This window comes from Peromyscus maniculatus, chromosome 2 (assembly GCF_049852395.1).
Source record: "Peromyscus maniculatus bairdii isolate BWxNUB_F1_BW_parent chromosome 2, HU_Pman_BW_mat_3.1, whole genome shotgun sequence".
Lineage (NCBI taxonomy): Eukaryota > Metazoa > Chordata > Mammalia > Rodentia > Cricetidae > Peromyscus > Peromyscus maniculatus.
In genome coordinates this window covers 123,775,307-123,798,129 of record NC_134853.1, presented here as the reverse complement: position 1 = coordinate 123,798,129, position 22,823 = coordinate 123,775,307, and the positions used below count along the sequence as shown (strand labels likewise).

The 22,823-nt window shown below is 36.6% G+C and overlaps 1 protein-coding gene across 19 annotated transcripts in view; it reads right to left on the bottom strand.

Moving 5' to 3' along the window:
* Mier1 (MIER1 transcriptional regulator) overlaps positions 1–22,823 on the bottom strand; it is a 57,727-nt gene that overhangs the window by 25,752 nt on the left and 9,152 nt on the right. For 11 of the 19 annotated variants that reach the window (XM_076564614.1, XM_076564615.1, XM_006987185.4 and 8 more), the window contains 5 exons: positions 18,357–18,381; positions 13,965–14,110; positions 3,516–3,677; positions 2,327–2,459; positions 948–1,012 (listed from right to left, as the gene is read on the bottom strand). In XM_076564614.1, coding sequence (XP_076420729.1) covers positions 948–1,012; positions 2,327–2,459; positions 3,516–3,677; positions 13,965–14,110; positions 18,357–18,381 — 531 coding nt within the window. Of the gene's footprint in view, positions 1–947; positions 1,013–2,326; positions 2,460–3,515; positions 3,678–13,964; positions 14,111–18,189; positions 18,227–18,356; positions 18,382–22,823 lie in introns of all 19 variants that reach the window. The other 8 variants (XM_016005702.3, XM_016005707.3, XM_076564620.1 and 5 more) reach the window with 2 other exon arrangements.

Below are 22,823 nucleotides of genomic sequence, written 5' to 3'. Positions count from 1 at the left end.
AATCCCTATGCTCTTTACATGCACCTGCCCACCAAAGAATCGCAAACAGTCATTCTTTAACTTTCACCCCAGAATAGACAATTACTCCCTATAGACTTATACATGGAATTCCCCCTTCAGTTAATCATCCACACTACATACTCTGGCACCTCCCTAGATGGGAAAGAATTGCATACAATAAAGAAGAAGGTGCAGCAGGTAATGGTTCAATCTCTGATGACTCATTCCAGGTCCTCCTTCTATAAGGACATATCACCAGTCTCCTGAAGGTAGTCAAAGCTGCTCTGTGATGGCTGCTATGTTCCAACAGGAACAAATATACATGCAGGCAAAACACCAATAAACTTGAAATAATGAAATAAAACAAAACCCAGGAAGAGAAGAAAAAACCTCAAAGGGTGTTATTTTTTTAAAAGAGGAAAGATTAGGCAATCATCTCTCACTAAGGAAAACATCATCCTACAGAAATGATTTGCTTTAACCAATTACACAGAGTGTGTACCATGATTTCCTAAGAGGTTCAACTCCTATGCAATACCATAAAATTAAATGTTAAACTATGTGGTTAATTAAATAATGCTATGTAACATTGTAAGGAAAAAGAACCTAATGTCTCAAGTTTATTTTAAAAACTAGTTGTACATTTATAGAGCAGTTCAACCTATAACACCAACATTTATCACTTCAGGATTAGATAATTAGAAATTTGGATTTTTAATACTGGTTTGAGTATGAATACACCAGCAAAATCTGATTCTACCCACACTATCATTTTATGAAAAGATAAATTTTCTTAGTTGGATATATTAATGGGGAGCTTGAACAAATATTTACAAAATGCTTAAATGTCACAAAAAAAAGGCAAATGCACTGACTTCATCAATAAGCATGATTCATTAAAAATATTTTTGGCTTTTAGAATATTACTGTAAGTTTTGGAAAAATACCTTTTTCCAGTCTTCTGATGGAATATAATCTTCATCTTCTTCTGATTCTTCTTCTATTTCACTATCTAGAATATGTAAGAGAATGATACTATAAAATGGACATTTATCCTGTCCATATCTTTGTATTTTTATACCTACCACCAAATATTTAGATATGCCAAAAGGTCTGCTAAATCAGACCAAGATATTTAAAATCAAATAATGAACACTGTATCTAAAACAAGACAATAACAAAAAATTTCCCCAAATAAAAGAAAAACTATGAATCTTCTAGGACAACTCTATTCTCGGGAGATTTTGTAAGGACACAAAAACTTCAAGATTAGTGTCAACATAATCTTTTACATGATATCAAGTTCTTCACACAGAATACAAAGACTTAGAGCAATGTTGGCCAAACAGTTTTCTTAATAAAACTTGGAAGTTTGGAGCAAAATTGTAGGGGAAGAAAATAAGAAGTCTGGGTACATAATGAAAACCTATATTCTCCCCAATTTTTATTTTATCCACACCAGGCAAGCTGTTGCTTGGTTATGTTCAAATGAGGATGGTTTACAGGGCTGGCAGACTGCTTGCCTAACACACACTAAGCGCTGGGTTCAATCCCCAGCACTGCATGTGATAAGAGTGGCACAAGCCTATAATCCCAGCATTTGGGAGGTGGAGAAGTTAAAGATTAAAGTTCAAGGTCATCTTCAGCTATGTAAGGAAATGTAGAGTCTGATTCTCAGGAACTACATTGAGGTAGAAAGAGAAAGTTGACTCCTGCTGTCCTCTGACCTCCACATGCCATCCCGTCACAGTGGAAACTGGGGAACCCTATCAGCATTTATTCATACCCCAAGAAGTGACCACCTTTTTGCACCTAGGAGCCATAAGATTATAGAAGACAACAGTACAAATATATAGTTATGTACTGCATGATGTATCTTTGGTCAACAGACTCAATTTATTTACAATGGTGGTGACACTGCCAAGATTGTATGATCTTGAGGTGCTGTGTCCACATTAGTCACACAACCAAGAAACTCGACAACATGTTTCTCAGAATATATCCCTGCTGCTGAGTGACACATGAATATAATGAAAGATGGTTCAAAGTCAAACAAAGAAAAGTAGACAAACAAAACTTTCAAGACTACACAAAATAAAAGGAAGACACCCATATTTAGTCAGTATATGAAGCAGTACATGTTGTGATACATGCATTGAGAACAGGACCTTCATTTTGATATTCTAGTAACCCCTAACAAAATCCATTTACTTTTGAAAGCAATTTCAGAATAAGTGAATTCAAGTATCAATAAAACTACATTAGAACTTTAGGTATTACAAAAGAGTGAAAATTACATTCTAACTATAGCAATGATAATACATACTTGTATCAAAATATTTACATCGACGGGGACGAATTATTTCCTGAGCATCTTGGGAAGTGACAGACTGGGAGGGATCATCATTGGAAGACTGAGTTTCATCCTCCTGGCCCGATGAATCCTTTATATTCTCTTCCTATAGAATAAGAAAATACTTACAATATGAGGAATACTGTTGTAGGCCAGTAGTCAAATTGTGTTTTAGAGGTAGCTGTAGGATCATAATAAACCCACCAAATGAAATGTGATTTCCTGGGTTAGTTCTTGGAACTAGGGTAAAACCTTGGAGCTGAAGTCCCAGCCATTTAGAGTTTAGCTAAGGGCACTTGGCAGGGCTAGTTTTGGTAAAGACATTTGTTGCTGTTGTTTTTTTTTTCTCTTTTGGGGGGCCCGCCACGCAGCTCCCAAATAAACCACACATGAAGGTTTATTCTTAATTATAAATGCCTGCTTAGTTTGGTTTGGTTCTTGACAGCTTTTCTTATCTTAAATTATCCCATCTATCTTTGGCCTCGGGGCTTTTCCCATTCTCTGACTTCTGTAAATCTTACTCTTACTCAGTGGCTGGCTGTGCAGCTGGGTGGCTGGCCCCTGGAGTCCTCCTCCTCCTTCCTTCTCAAAGTTCTCCTATATGTTCTCTCTGCCTGCCAACCCCGCCTATGCTTTCTCCTGCCTTGCTATTGATCGTTCAGTTCTTTATGAGACCATCAGGTGTTTAGACAGGCACAGTAACATAGCTTCACAGAGTTAAACAAATGCAACATAAACAAAAGCAACACACCTTAAAATAACATTCTACAACAGACATTGAGTTACACTGGGTGTTAATATTAGGAAAGCAGTATAACCCTCTTGTATCTAAAATAATTTTAAAAAATGAATACAGAACTGCCAGACAGCTTATTTAATTTAAAAGTAACAGCATTTTTTTTTTTTTAAAGTTGGTACTATTCAGAAAAAGCAAAAAGAAATCTGGAATGAAACATCAAATTTATCTCACTGGAGTGAATTACAAGGGATTTTCAATTTTTATATCACACATTTCCTAATTTTTATTTTCAAAATTTAATCATACTGTACAAAATTATATTTAGAGCTTAGTACTATCTGTGGTTTCACAAATACAACAGGAATTTTAGAACATAAATGTTCCACGAAGAAGATAAAAAACACTGGACGAGCACTAACTTACTTTATTTTCCCCACTACAGCCACTGTTGTCATCATTATCAGCGTCTTCATCATCTTCACCTTCCTCCTCCTCGTCCTCTTCCTCCTCATCTTCTTCAGGTAACCGAACAGTGCTGTCATAACCATAGAGGCTGAGAAGCTCGTGGATTGGCATGTCGCCTTCCTAAGTACACCAAAATAAGCCAATTTCCGAAATCAATGACTTCTTATTTCCATATTGTAATTTACAAATCTGTAAAGTACTAAATTGACACTTGTTTTTTCCTTTAGAGAATATATGTAGTCTTGTGTCTAATACGTTCAGTATTTTCAAATTATGAAAAGGAGAAATAAAAACCCAATCTTTTATTCCTATAAACTGACCAATTTTAACTGGTCCGTATATTTGTCAATAGTCTGAAATCAATTACAATTTTTGCAATAATTCAGTCTACATACCAGAGTCAGTTAGCCCTTACATATGGATTATTATGAACAGTACCCTAAATAATTTGGGGCAAAGAGAGTAATTAGAAAACAGGATATCATCTAATTCAATAAATCCAGAAAGGGAGATTAAATTCCCTACTCAGGCAAAGCACACTGCAGGAACAACAGCAATTACATACAAAATGATACTAGGTTACAAAGCCATATATATTGTTCTAAAGTAATCTTCAATTTACATATAAAAATCATGTCAGCACTGATTATCTATGTAACTATTACATTAATCCCATCACATAGATGAGGAAACATGGGCACATACATTAAAGAATTTTCTTTAAAAAATTACACAAGTCACATTATAATACATTCAGATTTTCATCATGACTCTAAAGGTTAATAATTTTATTAGCGCATTTTAGGGCTTCAGTCAGGACCTTCAATCCCTCCGAAAGACATATCCACTGTGAATAAAATGAAGAAATAGCCTTATTTGGGAAAATAAAATCCATTTTCTGCAGAAGGCAATCACTAATCAAGAGATGTCAAGCATCAAAACCAATAAAATTCTGATTATAAAAAAATCAAAGTTTAACCCAACTTATCTGAACATATCATACACACATACACAAATACACATACATATTCTAAAGAAAAACTTAAGTGTCAAATTGGAACCTAGAGAAATGGTGCTCTTTAAATAAGACAATATATTTTATAGTTTTCTACCATTATATGCCATAATATCAACAGAAGTCTAATTCACATATCAAACATTTCTGCAGAGAGGATATATATACATTAGAATGTATAACATAAAATTGGTAACACCAAGTTCATCTCCCCTCACTCAGAATCTATGTAGATGGTAGGGGGGATGGGCTGTTTAAAGGCACTTACTGCTCATGGAGAGGACCTAGGATCAGTTCTCAGCACCTAAACTGGGTAGCTCACAACTACCTGCAACTCCAGTTCCAGGCAATGTGATACCTCTGACCTTCTTGGGCACCTGCACCCCCCCACATACATCTCAACACACACACACACACACACACACACACACACACACACACACACACACACATTTTTTTAAGAAAAAAAATTTAGTAATTAATAATCTGTAAATTCTTCAGAGGGAGAAAATGGCATTAGATACTTGTACTGCACACTGTAAATCAACTTGTGATCCTACTTTGAAAGAGTTTAGTTCTGAAGGGTCCAATAATCTGTAGACTACAGTTTGACAAGCAATTGCTCTATCTAGCAAGGCATCACCATGCCAGATAAGATATTTAATTGACAGCCATGCTGTGTTATTTTTAAAGTATAACTAAAACCATAGTTAAGGTATTGAAAGAACTGGCCCATGGAAATCTGAACAGTACCAAGGACACCGAAATTGAAGACTAGAGTCAGTACTTAAAAAGAACAGAACTTCAACCAAGACCCAGAAACTTACTAGTAAGGATAGAAAAAAGGACATTTCCACAAACAGAAACAGCCTCCCCAGCATCTTTGTGGTCACACATCTGAGCCAGATGCTTTGATTTCACTTTCTCTAAGAACAAAAGCAGCCAGAAGCACACAATCTCCTCAGATCTTTAAGACTATCAGACGGTAATGTCTGCTACTTTCATTTTTGTATTAAGGTGTGGTGATATTTTATTTGTTAGAACACAAAATATCACCATGATCTAAAAATATCACATTAAGGAAGCAAAGCAGAGACACAGTACATGCTGTTTGACCCCTGGACCTAATTCCAGCTCATATAATTTTCCTTAAACCCAATGGGGCACCCCAAATAAGAAGTAGGTTCGGCAACTGAAGTTAATTAGTAAGGGTCACTAAAGGTATGAGAGTCAAACTGAAAAGAAACATTAACATGGCAGTTTACAACTATCATTCTTACCAGCTGTATAAGAATTCACAAACAGCTTGTTTCGTTTTTAGTTCCTGTTTTAGGACAATGAATGTTACTATTAGAGTGAGTGTTAAGTGACAATTTAACCGAGTTCATTGAGAAGGCCATGCTCTATTTTGAAATCATTTTCTGACTAGAAAACAGTGCTTGGTCCACTCTCTAACACATCAATCGAACAACCCCTTTGGGGTCCTGAGTGTTGATCTGCCTTAGAGCGTTAAGTCAGCTGGAAGAACAGGATGCTGGTCTTATGCTAGTCTCTAGCCTAATGTCTTAGATGAGGGTTCTCTATTCTGTATTTGCTTTGTTTTTGTTTTTTGAGGCAGGGTTTCTCTGTGTAGTCCTGGATGTTCTGAACTCACTCTGTAGACTAGGTTTGGTCTCAAACTCAGATCCCCCTGCCTCTGCTTCCTGAGGGCTCAGATTAAAGGCATGCACCACCAGTGCCAGACTTTTAATCTGCATTTAAAAAAATTTCTAAGTAAGGCTTCTTACATGAGTATGAAATATCTCAAAGGACACTAATTTCACAGGTGCAGGATAAGATAGCAGCCAATCAGCCTTTCCAGTGGGAGAATAGAAAGCCTGGACATTATTTTTCAAATCTTCCACTAACAAAACAGCAGCTCAGTTAGCTTACAAAAGGTCAGGTGACATATTAACTGTACAGAAGGGAATTTCACTTGAAAAGCAGAGTGGTTAAACCATGGACTGTTTCTCCTCACGTAACACAGATAAGAAGTACAAGTCCCTACATAAATTTACTTCTCAAAAGTCCAGAAACACCTCCAATACTGAGAAAGGGCAGAGACAGTGCAAAGTAGCCTCCTCAATATCTCACAGACTCCACTAAAAAAAAGAACCAGTAATAAAACTAGCACACGGAGAAAGTCACTGAAGTCAAATGATAAATGGTTAAAGCATAAAAATTAAAAAAAAAAAATCAGACCCTCTTGATAGAAGCAGACATACTTCCCATACATAGTAAGTGAAAACTATACCCTCACCACCACCAATACTATTTCAAAAGGATATAGGTTATGGGAAGATCAGTAACAGATTAATCACAGACATAGTGGGTTTTCTGTTTCTTTTTGTTTTTAAACTTAATTTCTATGACCTAAGTTTCTTAAATGACAATTTTTTGTTCAGGTCTGATCCTCAAGGTTACTTTTTGTGGTCACTTTTGCTCTGTGTCAGAATGACTCTTAGTTGTTCATTCATTAGTATGCAAGCTAAGTTAATGCTGTTTCAAAACAAGCTGCATTTTCAGAATGACTGAAAAAGAAAAGAACAAAAGTCTGAAACACATGAAAAAAATAATTGAGTTCAGAATCCAGCAATACCTAGATGGGGGAAAAAAAAAAAAGGTCGATGTCTGAAAGAATGGAAACGTTCACAGCCCTGGTTTACCAAACACAAGTACCAAGTTGCCATACTGTAGTTGGTAAAAATGTACAAGGAACATGCCTATAAAAAGTTCAGATAAACAACCAGGTATAGTGGTGCATGTCTGTAATCCCAGGACCAGGGAGACTGAGGCAGGAAGATCTCAAACTCCAGGTCCGATTGGACTATACAGGGAGTACAAGGCCAGGCTGGGATGCAGAGCTGAGGCCATGTCTCAAAATGATAAACAGGAAAAGCATAAATGCAATAGACAAACTCCTACTAATATTACATTTTTTGTTTTTTGGGACAAGGTTTTACTGCATCTATATTGGCCTGGAACTTACTCTGTAGCCTAAGCTAGTTTCCAACTCATGGTTTTTCTGCCTTAGTTCATGGGTGCCAGAGTTAAAAGTGCATGCCACCTAGAAGCCAATTTTATTTGTGGCTAGTCAGTCTTAGCGGCAGACCCTCTCTAGGAGGGCAAGCTACATCTTCTGGCAATCTATCTTGGATGGGCTTTATTGGATTCCTCTAGTCTCTCAGCTAAAACCTGAACACATGATACAGCTTCCTCCAAGTCCTTCAAAGCATTTGCCAGCATTTGTCTCATAGCACACTCGGAAAAATAAACACTGGACACTAAACCTTGGGTTAAAGGATACTGACTTTGACATCTTTGTGTGTGTGCAGCATTTCTAACAATGGATTGGCAGTCATCATCTGTGTATGGGGGCAGGGTGAGAGTGGCATGTGATGTATGCAGCACCCAGAAGCCAGAGGACTTTGGGTGGTCCTACTGTATCCGATCATTATTGTACTAAGGCCCATCAGTCACCCATTTTCACAGAACATTACATTATCAAAGTCTACATTCTACCAAGTATTAAGGGAGGGACCTCCTTCAACGTAGTCTTTTGACACACCAGCTAAGCAGTGGCTGGGAAACCTCAATGATCATCCTTTCTTAGCACTCCAACTCCCAATGCTGGGGTTACCTGGTGTTTCACATGGGTGCTGGGGATACCAACTAAGGTCCTCATGCTTACACAGCAAGTGCATCCAACACTGTGCTATCCATCCCCCGAGCCCATGACTTCTTTAGAGAGACTGGTAAGTTTACAGATTTTGCTAGGTCTTTGGGTCGAAGTTAATAAGGAATAGGAGTTCCTGCCCGTAGGTCATGCTCTGATGCCCTTATCTCACTCACAAGAATTAAGTTGAGAATGCTCAAAGTGCTGTGTATATAATCTCCTTGGTCTGTAACAAGAATAACTCTTAATTAGTACCAGGCAGACATGGATAAAAACATTCAGCTTCTCAGTTTGTTTCTAGTATTTTATCAGAATCAGCTAAACAAAAATAAAGGGAGGATATCACACAATGTAGGAACAGCACAATGAAAAGTTGATTTGAAAAAGGAAGCCCAATCATTTTAAAAAGCAGAAATTAAGGTATTACTTGAGTCCCAAATCCTGGATATATTCCTGCCCTTAATCACATGCTATACACAATACACTGAATTCTTCACTGACTACATTTGTTCCAGATACAGTTCTGTCTTTCTACTCTCAGGATTTTGATGTTGTCAACAATAGTTATTTGCAAAGTGAATATCCTGTATTTCGCTTAGAGAAAAAGACTAAAGGATGATTAAAACTTGGCCAGTAGAATATAAGTGAATGAGGGTCTATCAGTCACCTAGTCTAGAGAACATCTTACTAGTTTCATTATCAAAGTCTATGTTCTTTCTACCAGGTACTAAGGAATTTCATTCAACTTGCATGGAAACATCACAATGAAGCAGGTGTGTTTTACCCTCCATCTAGGAGGAAGAATATAAAAAAGACAGAGAGCAACAGCTACGGGGCACATAGCACATGCTCACAGCTGTGAATCACCTTTCTCTGAGAAGTGCGGGAACGACACAATGAAGATTTATTTAGTAGTTTTATTATGTGTCAGACATTGTGCCAAGTGCTCTACATTACCATCTTTGTAAGGACGGAAGTTTAAATGATAATCAAGTTATATGCTTATGGAATAGTGAAGTTAAATTAAGGACCCAGGTTATTTAACTCACTGGGTCGCTTACTTAATTACATGTGCACATATACTTTCTTCCTTGAAATCTGAACTCAGGTTAAATACTCATCTTGATGCAATATGACATAAGGGCTGAGGAGATAAGACTATGAGGAATAATGACAGACACAAGGTGAATAGAAACAGATGTACATTATAATGTGCTTTAGGAAGTAAGTTGTCTAAATACTAAAAAAAGTGGGGCAGTCATATCTGTGTAAGCTAACTGGACCCTGACTGAAGTCGAAAAGAATGGGCTATTTAAAAGACAAACACCAAGAGCTGCAGAGATGGCTCAGCGATTACAAATACTTGTTCTTGCAGAGGACCAGCATTTGGTTCCCAACACCCACATAGAGGCTCATAACTGTCTTTAACTGTACTTCCACAGGATCTGACACTCTTTTCTGGCCTCCCTCTAAAGATACCAGGCATACACATGAAGTCAAGACAGGAAGATAAAGCCATCAAACACTGACATACAATAGTACTATAAGATCAGAGTAGCATCAACTTTCTGGTTGCAGAAGAAATAAGTCTTCTCTCATGAATGTGGCACAGATGCAAACTTTCACAGCAGGGCCATTTGGTGGATGGGCACATTATTCTTCAGATATTACTGTACCAAAATGGACTTAGCAATACAGGCTTATGAAGAGGAGATAAGTCCTAAGGGACCACATCTAGATTTGACTAACACAGTTCTGAAGGTAACCAATCACTTAGGGCTGGTTAATAAACTTCTACAATTTTCATATCAGGGTTTCTTTTGTATTTATAATTCAGCCTATGCATGCTGTCAGGTCGCAAAGACTCAGGACAAATGGCTAACTGTGGTGCCTATTAGCATACACAGTACATGCTGGCCTCAGGTTCTCTCAGCATCACAAGTACCTGGCATAGTCCTGGCTCCTCTCAGCACTTCTCACCCCCTACCCTACCTTAAACCTCTTCAAGCCCCTAAGTTTCACTTTCCTTTCCCCCAGCTTCCATACCCAGATAACCCAGCCATTTCAGCCAAGCACTCTCTTGGTCCTCTTCTCTTGGATCCTGGTCCCCTCTTGCCCTTCTCTCTTCATTCTCTCCTCTCATGGACAGGTCTATTCTGCTGGCCATGTTCCTTTTCAGTCTGGACTCTTATGGCTGTTCTCTCTCATATCTACAGTAAAAATCTTCTTCTTAACCATACCTAGGAGTAGTCATGTTCTCATTTTTATTCATGTACACTACAAGAAAATTTCAAACTCTCATTTTTTTTTCTATAAAGAGCATCCAAAGAAGTGACAAAAATAAGAAATTGGGAGACAGTTTTACGACAAGGTAAAAGTATGTGCTTAAGAGGTTAGTGTGGGCATTCCCATGAGCTACCTAAATCTCTGTCCCTAGGCTTTGGTACTTTACTGGGAATGTGTCCAGTGCTTTAAAGTGTGTATTAAGAATAGAAGTTATTAATAAAAGTCCTCTTCTTCTACAATGCATTTAAATATACAGAAGTAGTTGATACTAATCTTTCTTCTGAATGTAGTGTTACAATTGTGCCCATGCTTGGTCTCCTGAATTTTAACAAGCATTGGTTAAATTTCGGTACTGGCAATTCAGACCAAACACAAAACTTCATGAATTGTGTGCATAATTTTAACATTCCTATTAGTACCACAGCAAGTTCTAACCAATTCATCTAATTGTATTAAATTATCTAAATGTAAGACTTATATGGGCGCTGAGAGATGGCTCAGTGGTTAAGAGCACTGACTGTTCTTGCAGGGGACCCAGGTTCAAGGTTCAATTCCTAGTCCCCACATGGCAGCTCACAACTATAAATCCAGTCCAGGGGATCTGACATCCCCACACAAATGCAAATTTTAAAAAAAAGACATATAACACCTTTTATACTGACATGATAATGCGGTGATAGCTGCATACATTAAAGCCCATATCAACAGTACTCAATGAAAAGTTTAGAATTCAAGTTGAATGAAATTAAAACTTTCAAAGTATTTTAATATTTGAATATCTATCTTTGACTTAACCCAGTTGATTTTGATCTGAAAGAACTCAGAGGTGAGAGTGAAATGCATTTGTTAAATTTACTGCTAATTTAAATGAACTGTGAAGTTTGTCCACAATTACATAAAAAAAAAAAAAAGATTTCATACAATTAAAGCTCCAAATGAAAAGCACCACCCCCCGAACTTTACCACTGTCTTGCTCCTGTAAAAGCAGATGAGTAATCAATAAGACAAACTGGTTTATTTCTTAAAGAAAAATTGGTTTGGTCCATACTTATAAAGTTTGTAACTACAGGAAATCTAATCACACCATTTAGTTTCAGGTTACAAAAGTTCTAGATACGGAGATACTTAAATGTAAAACTTTGCTCTATATGGAAAGCCAGAGGAGATTCTGGGGAGGTGTAAGACTGCTTGAGATGAAAACATACGCCGGGGGGTGGATCTCAGTGCTTTTGAGGCCAGCTTGGGCTACAGAGTGGCTTCCAGGAAAGGCTCCAAAGCTACACAGAGAAACCCTGCCTCGGAAAAACAAAACAAAACAAAAAAACCAGAAACAAAAACAAAAACAAAAAAAGAGATGAAAACATATAGGATTACTTCCTTTCTCTAACCTCTATAAGTTTCAATTACCATTTCCTAAAGAAAAGAATAAGCAATGACTGACTAGCTTCTTACTTTTAAAAGACTGTTTCTGACCTCAAGTACACCATAATTTTTGAAAGGCTCTGTGAAAACCAAAATACAATATTGCCACCAAAATAAATTTAGTTCTCTGGTCAAAGTTAAAAAAAATTTGCTTAGACATGGTGAATAATGCTATTTTAGTAACTAAACAATCCCAAACAGGACCCAGGCAAGATTTAACTAAATGCTATCAGGACTCCTTTCAAATCCCCAACTAAATTCTGAAACACAGTTAATTACTATAAAAGAATAATAACATCCATCCTCTCTATCTATAAACATCAGCACGGTGTCTGTTTTACATTTCTTTTATCATGGAACAAATTACATCATACACCTAAGTTATATTAGAGAATACCAGATCCCCTTATGAAATTAATGAAGGCTATAGGTATTATTACCTACACATACAATACAAATATGTATGAACTGAGGTAGGGAAACAAAACTAAACCATACTAAATAGGATACAGCATTTTTGTTTATTTTTTAAGCTAATTAGCATATATGAATGGTAACACCAAATCCAGAAGGCAGCAGCAAATCCCAGATTGCCAAATACACCTCAAAGCAGGAACAAACTGCCTAATCCAAGACCAAAAGCAGTTATTAAGGTACAGTGTAACAGCTTTTTTTAAATGGTAAATGGAAAAGGCCCTATCAAGCAGTTGGCCTTGCAGCAAGATTAAGGAATCTAGATTTTCTTTAGGAGTTATAGGAGGTTGAAATAAAAGGTTTTGTACTTTTGCAAGGTCATTATAGATGCTGCATGGAAAATTTATTAGAAGAAATATAGCAAAACATGAAATGGGGAAACTAATTAGGAAGCAGTCATAGGAGTCTAGGATAGAAAAAATACCTCCTGGGGTAGATATGGAACAAGAACTGGTTAGAGGTATTTCAGTGGGGAGCAATAACAGGCTTATTTAGAAAAGCAATGTTGGCAACAAAAGAAACATTTTCCCTTGTTTCAGACTTAGCCAACAATGTAAATAAATGTAAGTAGTTTTTAAGGTGACATTTTTTTTATAGACAGAGAAGGAACAGGTAAGGAGGGGAAAGTATTGTTTTCAGTGTTCACAATTTTAGAGATAGCTGCCGAAATGTTTAAGGAAAAAGTCAAGTTGGAGAATAAGATGGAAGAGTTAAGCCAGAAATACAAACCAAGAAGAACTGAGCAGAGACCATGAAATAGATTAGATCACACAGGCTGGTAGTTTTCAGATTTGGTATGCAGGTGGCTCAAACTTGCTTAATGAAGATGCAGACTGGGAGCCCACCTTGGAAGATCTGCTGTATTTATTAAGTCTATAGCACATTCTGATGCAGCTGACCTTTATAGTATGTTCTGAGCATTTACCTAAGAGAGACAAGAACAGAAGAATAGGTCTGGCACCAATAGCCAAGAAGTACAAACACTTCAACTTTAGGTAAAGAGGAATGCACAGAGAACACTGAAGAGAAAATGGAGTACAGGGAAAAGCAGAGTGGAGAGAGAATAGTCAGCTGTGTTGAGTACCAATGAGAAAAGCCCCAAGCATGAGAAGAACAATGGGTGCAGAAAGGTCAAAGATAACAACACTGATAGCAAGAGGGAGACACAATCTAGAACTTTAATCAGAGAGGAAAATGATGACGTTGAAGACATTTAGGCTTTGAAGAGAGTAAATACAAGATGCAGTAACTGGTGGGAGGGGCCCACAAGGGAAAATTTAGGATCCTTTCATGGCCCATTTCTGACAGATCTATGATGTTTCACCAAAAATTACTACTGAATTTTACACAATAATTTTTTTAGCCCCAATTTCAAATGTTAAATATGCCACCAATGGTTGGGGTATTTAAAATTTTCAGCATAAACAGAGCACCGAAGTCTCCAGTGTCCCGCTCCACATGCCGCACCATTTCACTGCTAGTATAGGTCATTTACCCTTGCAAGATCCTCTATTTCAGAACTGAAGTTTGTCTCTCCTTCCATCATCTCTTCTTCTTCTAATGTTCGCTCATCATCAAAATCATGAACCAGCATGTCAGCTGATGGATCAAACTCATGGTCCTCTGATGTTGCTGAGCCTCCTATAAAGAACATTTCCAGATGTATGGTAAACCAAATTAAGTGCATCTTACCAATGTTATTTTAGTATATATGCATTGTTTATTTGAGGCTGGATGTAAGTTAAAAAGGACCAGGAAAAAGATAGACACAGTAAATGTTTTTGCTTTAAAAAATAAGCTTTACTCATCCCCACTCCTAAAAAGCTCATACAAGGAACTACTGTTTGCCAGGCTTACTCCTATATGTTACACGGTGAAATTGGGGTAGAATATTTTTAACTTAAAATTTTTGCTGTAATCTTCTAAACAGGAAACTAAGTTATAAAGAAAAAAGAGCTCCATCAAGTAAGAATCGTCTTTTTTTTTGTGGAGGGGAAAAACCATTTTTAACCACCTGTTTAAGGTTTGAGAATCTCTTTGGTCCTTGAAAATCTGAACAGTCACATACTGTGGATGATTTTCTAGGTCGATGACAGGCTGCACATATGACAGTGGCTACATCACATAGTATAGGTATTCGGTAGGCTTGTAGAGGTATGCTCTATATTAACTGCTCAGCCACCTGAGTTTATCAGAATGTGTGCTTGCTGTTAAGCAACACTTGCCCATCTAGTGAAAATATACATGTACTATCAGCACCTCCTTGAAAACAAATTCTAATATTTGAGTAATTATCTTGAACTTATGCAGGTGATTTGAAATAACTCAGGGGTAACAGAAGTAAAATGTATTAAAAGCATATATAAAATTTTTATTAAAGGAAATACAAGAAACTCAAAGGAACTGATATATCCTAATCAATATTTAGCCTGGTTTGGGGGAATGTTACTAGATTTAAATAGACTGCAAAAGCTAGGAATGTGGGTGTTCTGTAGACATTTCCCACATTTTGATTAGTGCCAAACCAAGACTTCAGTTTGCAAAAGCACTGCTTACTTATAGACAAGTATGTCATTTAACATCGAAAAAAAAAGGATCTTTTTATCAGTTCAAATTATTAAGAGTTGGATTAACAGCCACGCCAATCCCCTTATTTCACTCTATGTAAGAGAATCAGAAGTAAAAATGAAGAAACCAGGGTATACCAATGGCTAAGAATTCTTTAGTCAACTCCCACAATATTCAAAAGAGCCCTCCCCTTTTAACTATGTGCCAAATAATAAGCTCAATCATTTGACAAACATTATCTCAATCCTCAAGCAGTGGTATGAAGTAGGTATTATCACCCCATTTAAAAGGGGGAGGGAAGAGAAAGATACAAGGCTTAAGAACATATGTAGTGCTTCAAAATACAGCAAAGATGGAACAGAGTCCCAGCTGTAACTTCAACTCCTGTGTTCCAAACTTCCTGTAAGTCCTCTACATGTCTTGTCTCAAAGAACACTTAAGGAGAGCCTAAGTTTACTAACATATGTGACCTGTAATCGCCAACAGGTGGCAAAACACTTGGAAGACACAATTCTTTTTTAGAAGTATTTGAAAAATAATATTAAATATAAAATAAGTAAATGCCAAGCCCAATTATTTTATACTAGATTTTAATGAAAATGAGTTATTAATCATTATGCAAGGTTCAGAATGATTTATATAAAAAATGGAAAAGCATCCTGTCTTAATTCCTTACAACAGACTGTCTTAATTTTATTGGTATTATAGTAGTAGTTGAACTACTGGGCAGGAGGGTTCTCATGAGAGCCCAAATAAGAACCATTAACTTGGAGTTTTGGTTTTTATCATCCTTTCAGTTTTCTGAACCTTTTCTTCTGAGACACTTAGCAGTCAGAGTGAAGCAGTCTCACAGACTGTGCTCCTCTTTTATTCACTCTTACAGACAGAAAGACTTTTTTAAAAAGGCTCTATTACTGGAGCTGGAGAAAGAGGACTCAGCAGTTAGGAGGACCTGTGACTTTTGCAGAGGATCTGGGTTCAGTATCAAACACCCACCTGATAGCTCACAACCATCCTTAACTCAAGTTCTAGGGGATTCTTCTTCTGAACTCCATGAGCTCCAGGCATGTGCACAGTACATATAAATACATACAAGCAAAACACCCATACACACAAAAAAAATTACATCACCACCCCTCTTTGGACATTATTAAACTTAACATAATTCTTACTGAATATAGATATTGCCAAAAATAATTATGCTAAATTTTAACTACTCATTGTTATACTCTTATCCACTTACTTCCAAACTCACTAGAACACAGCACCAAGTCATGAACGTCATACTACTTACCTGAAATCTCTTATCTTTTGTCATTACTTGCAGACAGTTCTACTTGAAGACCTGTCACCTCACTCCCCCACTACATTAAATCCAGAGTATAAATGAGCTGCTCTTCTAATTCCAACTCCTTTCCCACATGCACATCACATAAAAACTTGCAATCTCAACTATTTTCTTGCTTTAAACTGGTGTTTGTTTTATGTGAGTTCTTACTACCTTATTTGCAAGTAACAACTAACCATCCTTTTATTGTCTGCCATATGCTTAGACCCATTATTAGGAAAGTTTCCTGGAAGGGAACCTCAATAATGAGGACATCTTTTGCTTTGTACAAGTTAAGTATTTTGCTAGGGAGTTAAGATAATCACTGCTTTGTCATCCACTTTTGGATCACCTTTTTAAAGGCACTAAGATAACTTTAGGTTACAATGTACCATGTATACCTATTTAATCACTTAAAAACCTACCTCCCCTGTAACTGTGCCTGCACTTTGGATGATGCTGATGGAGCTTATAGGTAAGTCATTTAGCATAGTTATGTGACTATGACTGCTAGCACTGACTCCCAAATACAGATGCTATGAAGAGCAGCCTATGACCATTAAACAATATTTTCTACATGAGAGAGGCCTCTATCCTTAATTCTATCAAGTTTTGTAACTCTAATTGTGCCTAGCAACAAATGCTCCTTCTGCCAAAGGCCCTAATGTTTATGTACTTATTAAAGAAACACTAAAGCTTAAGGAATCTGCAACCCTACATGAAGAAACAGGGAATTCATTTTCTTTTTTCAGCAAAATTTATTTCTGAAGTTTCGAAAAAAAAATACTGGAAATATTTCTATATCCCACAACCAATATACTGGGGTATATACACTTTTCTGATCTCATGTTTACTTCTAAATCCTACCATCCTGAACTCACTTATAAATCACAAAGGTAAAAAAAAAGTTACAAAGACCAATATACTTTACTCTTGAGCATACAGAAAAAAGACAAACTACTTTTAGCTGAAATAAAGACAAAAGCAAGTGTCAAGTCAACAGTCAAGTTATTTAATAGTGCACTCCAACTTCCAGAACACAACAATTTATGCCCATGGAAAGCATCCTGGACTATTAAAAGACTACTCATGTTAAGCACACACACGCACACAAAGCTTTCTAAAAATTACAATACAAGCTTGGCAGTGGTGGACTCGGATTTAATACCAGCACTCGGGAGGCAGAGGCAAGTGGAACTCTAAGTTCAAGGCCAGCCCTATCTACAGAGCAAGTTCCAAGACAGCCAGGGCTGTGCAGAGAAACCCTGTTTGGGGGTGGAGGGCAAGCACCCCCCCAAAAATGAATGAAAAAAAAAACCCAAAATAAAATTACAATACAACGCAGATAGCTTCAATTTGCAAATTTCAGCAACATGATGCTAAACTTTGCTAAGTATTCAATGTGTGAGTTATTTTCAAACAAAACACACTTCAGTGGACTCCCAAAGAGTAAATGTGTGCAATATTGAAGGGAGAATATAAAAATCCTAGATGAACAGTTAAAGTATATACAACCTACTCAAATCTATAAATAAATTCTTTGTTTCCAATGCAACTCCCCTGCTGAATGGCTGACTTACTTTACTATGCCCTTCAATGATAAACACATTAATAATTTTTTATCAAATAAAATGTTGAATATCTTTAAGCTAACTGACTCCTTTTCAAAAGCATTATTTCATGTACACTTTCAGTTAAATAACAATTTTAAACTATAAGAAATATGTAAAGCCACTGAGAAGAGTGGAAGACAGGGAAGAGAAAGAGGGACAAAGAGAAAGAGGGAAAGAAAGCCCAGACAGGTAGGAGGATGAACTTGCCTCACCTGTACTTTCATGGGCAGTCAAACATTTCCTCCATTTCTTTTTCCCCAGAAAAAAGAAGCATTCAGAAGAAAAGCAAGTCAGATGACAGTCTAGCTCCTCTAGCCTTTATCTTAACTAATAGGACAAGTAGTCAAGCAGGATTATAAAAACACGTAAAAATACTTACCTGGACTTGAAGACTCAACAGATGGCTGAGGGGAAAAGAAAACAAATTAGCATTTTTGTGTAGTGTACCTTTATAAACATTCTAAGAAGCACTAAATGACTAATGACACCAAAAACTTACAATAAGTTTTAATGTCTAACACAAACCGAAATTGTTCACATAATCTTTCCCTTCCATTATGCTTAAACCCCCTAAAAAATCTAGAACACTCTTGGATTTAGAAGCAAAAATGGTAATATGAAATTAATTCTGATTTTAAAAGCAAACACAGTCCTCAAAAATATAGGTGAGTTAAGAGGTATGATTTTAGATATTAAAATCTTCAGTAATAGGTTTTATCCTACTTATACTGAGATAACCATACCTACACAAAATGTGCTAACAGTGGTTTCTAAAGCTCAAAACAAAAACCAAATTGTGAAACAGGAGGTAGAAACAATTACATTCCCTCCTGACCATGATACCAGGGACTGAACCCAGACCTTCACACACGCACACACTAGGCAAGTGTTCAACCAATAGGCTATATCCCCCACCTCACCCTCTAGAAGGACAAGATCTTTCTAAAATCCAGCATGGCTTTGATCATGATCTCCTGCCTCAGCATCCCAAGTGCAGAACTTACAGGTACCACTGTATCACTCATACATTAGCAACCTTAAATGGCAAAATATACAGATAAAACTGGTAGCAACTACTTTACTAATATTGCCACTTGACAGCGTAATTATTTTATCTCTGTCTTCAAACATAAATTCCTTCTAGACAAATTCAGTAACTTGGGAGAACTTAAAAAATGCCACTTCAGCCAGAGCTACCCACAGATGTTGTGAGAAGGAAGAAGCCACTGGGAAAAGAGCATGCTATTAAGAATATTTCTTCGGCTAAACACAACAGGACCGAGAGGTAAGACAATAAAACAAACGGGGAAAAGTGTTCAGTTTTCAAGAGCCAGGGAATCTAAGACAGATCTCTGTGAGGTATTTAAGTTCCATTTTGAAACCTGCCTCCGTTGTAAATGTGGTATTCTAGATTCCAGTTGTACTGGCTTCTTTTGAGGCGCTTTTTCAAAGGTCCAATTTCTACTTCTAAACTTTAGTAAGAGAACAGTTCAACCCTTCAACACTGTTTTTCTAACAACAACAACAACAAACAAACCCTAACAGTGTAGACAGTATTATATATTTCCTACACCACACCATCATTATTTCAAAGTCCCTTCAACACTGTTTTTCTAACAACAACAACAGCAAACAAACCCTAACAGTGTAGACAGTATTATATATTTCCTACACCACACCATCATTATTTCAAAGTCAGCAGGCTAAAACAGCTAAGAGAATTGTTTAGTTTGGTTTCTCTGATGAGAAGCTGGAGAGCAGGAGGCCATGGAAATAATATAACCATAAAAAGGGCAGAACTACACAGTTCTGATGTGAAATGGGTGTAGACACCAAATCTATTATCCAACAAATCAACATTTTAAAATCTTAATCCCAACTATAAACCTAACCTTTGGACAATTACATCATTCAATGACTTCATGTGGTTCCAATGAAGTTGATCAGTACTACAAAAAAGCTTCATCACATTCTTTCTCAAGTAAATGTCTGAAACAAATATACATGGCATAAACAACCACAACTTCTTACAGATTAGGTCTCAAAGAGATACAGCTCCTGAACATATTTTTTTTTTTAACATTACAATGTTTTATAGTCTTCTGATTAAAAAAGAAAAAAGCTTTCTGAAATCAAGTGTGTTGGCACAACTTTAATCCTAGTACTCAGGAGGCAGAGGCAGGCAGAGTTTAATGAGTCTGAGGCTGGTCTGGTCTACATAGTGAGTTCTAGACCAGCCAGAAATACACAGTGAGACCCCACCTAAAAAAGGGGGACGACGACGATGACGACGACAACATCTTTTGGCTAAAAATAACTACTACTGGACATGAAAAGGTTTAATGGCATTAGCTATTATCAATAACAGGATACTGAATATGGAAGCTGTGTATTTCAGTTTATAAGAGGCCTTTCATCAGCAGTAAATAATATCCCACTGATGAGTATTATCCAGTTTCCAGCTTGAAGTTCTAAAAAGGCCCCAAATACTTTCTATTCCTCAAGAGGCCTGTGTTTAGAGGACTGGCAGCATTGTTAAGCACAAGGTACTCTCTTAATGTTCAAAGAGATTTAATACTGTCAGACATGCTGGTCTTGATGATAGTATTCACAAGCTGGAGAAGGACAGGAGAAGCTAAATGTCTACACATTTTAGTTATTTCGCAAATAAAATTTTACCAGTTTAGAAAGAAAGGGTGAGAAATGTTTATTGTAACTTTATTGCATCCAATTAAATCAAAGATTACCTGCTGAAAACAAGAATTTTAAAAGTTCTTACTGTGAGCCTACCTTTATTCAAATGATAAAAATGATTCTTTCAAGAGAAAGTTGTATTTACTATCACAATATAGGGGTTTCAATATAGAATGAGAGAATTTTTATAGACATGCAAGATAACAGTGTGTGTGTGTGTGTGTATTCACAGTGCTATACATTCTCAAATGGAGTTCCTTTATTTTAATCATAATGTAGCACCAACACCTATTTTGCCCACTCATTTCACACACAGTAAACTCTGGCTATGCACTGAAAAGATGAAAGTTCCATGGTGGTGGTGAAGACAGAACCAAGGAAGCCTATCACTCAAGATCCCTCTACACCTCATACCTCTGTGACAAAGTCAAACCTCACTGTTCCTTTTTTCCTCATTACTCTCTATTTCTAAAAACTTGTTACCGGCTCAAAGCATGCTTAAAATATGAAAACTGATTACTTATCTTGCTCAACAGTTATGTTTCTTTAGGAACTAGTCTCACTTTAACAATCTACTCCAAAACAGCTTGGATCATTTACCTTTTAATATTACAGTAAGTTAGAAAGAAGACAAAACAAAACTGTAAGTAAGTACTTATTTTAACAATATTTATTCTTATGAACTAAACAAAAAAAATTAAGAGGAATAAAATATCCTTAAAATAGATTCACATTATTGCTAAAAGAAAAAAATATGAATGACTGCAACCATTTAGGAGATATTTTACCAACATCAACACAGCCTACTATTACCCATATAGGTGAATGTGTGTGTGTATTATGTATTACCATAGCTTGTTTAAAGCGAAGAGTTGGGTGGAAATTTTAAATTCATTATTTATGTAGTTTAGAAATGATACATGGTTCTTCCAAGTAACAGAACACCACGAGTCTGTAGTATGATGATGAAACAGATTATGTGTTTGAGCTAAAAGGAGACTAGAAAAGATATTAAGAGTTTGATAAAAATCAATAATAATAGCTATATCCAGGGAATGAGTCAGGAGGCAGAGTGCTTTTCCATTTTATGTTTTTCTGTATTGCTGGAATTTTCAATTGTTTTCACATATTACTCATTCTTTTTTAAAAGAAAATGAGGATTATCTTGTGGAATTATAAGTCTCTTAATTTTTTTTTTTTAAACAAAACAAAGCACTAGTGCTCTTTAATCCCAGCACTGGGGAGGCAGAGGCAGGTGGATCTGAGCTCAAGGCTAGCCTGGTCTTCAGACTGAGTTCCAGGACAGCCAGTGCTACACAGAGAAACCCTGTCTCAAAAACAAAGAACAAAACAAAACAAAAACCTAAAAAACTACTGCTTTTTACTATTTCTTAATTATAATTTTTTAAAGTTACAGTTTTATTTTTGATCTATACATGTTTATGTGGGATAGAAAACTAAATAGGCAGAAGGACATCAAAGGATACAAACAGGCTGAAATAAAAGCACGAGCTCTGCTACATTCCTCCTGTATACCACCCCCCTCCACAGTTAGTGATTCTGTTGATAAGGTCGCTGCTCTAATTTCAGTGCCTCAACTGTGTTCAATTCTTCACTTCTCTAAAACAGAAAACCCTCATTTGTGAGAGTCAAAGACCAACTCTAGAAAAAAAAAAGAGACTAGATAACTATGATTTTTACAAAAATCAATATGTTCAAAGGATTCACTAGATCTTCGGTGAAAAGAAAAATGACTTTCCCCCTCAAGCCAACTCTATCACCTTTTCTTTAAGTGTTGCATCACTTTCTTAGGAAGGTAGAAGATAAACCAGATTCATGAAGGAATTGAGGTAACAGGCTGAGATGGAGTTTGGGAAGCCTACCAGGATGCATACTGCAGGCATACTGTGTCAAAGGCTTACCATTCTACTCTCTTCCATACAAATGTGTATCAGTCAAACTTCTCTTTACTCTCAGAAATGCTGTTACTACTTGAAGTTGAAATTAGGAAATTTACTAGAGCAGCAATATTTCCGAAGTTGAATGGCATTATGGAAGACAAGCACCAGAAACACAGAAATGTGGGTCTGAGACTTGACTGTGCTACACAGACTAATTGTGTTATGTGGGACAAAGTGCATTAACACCGATC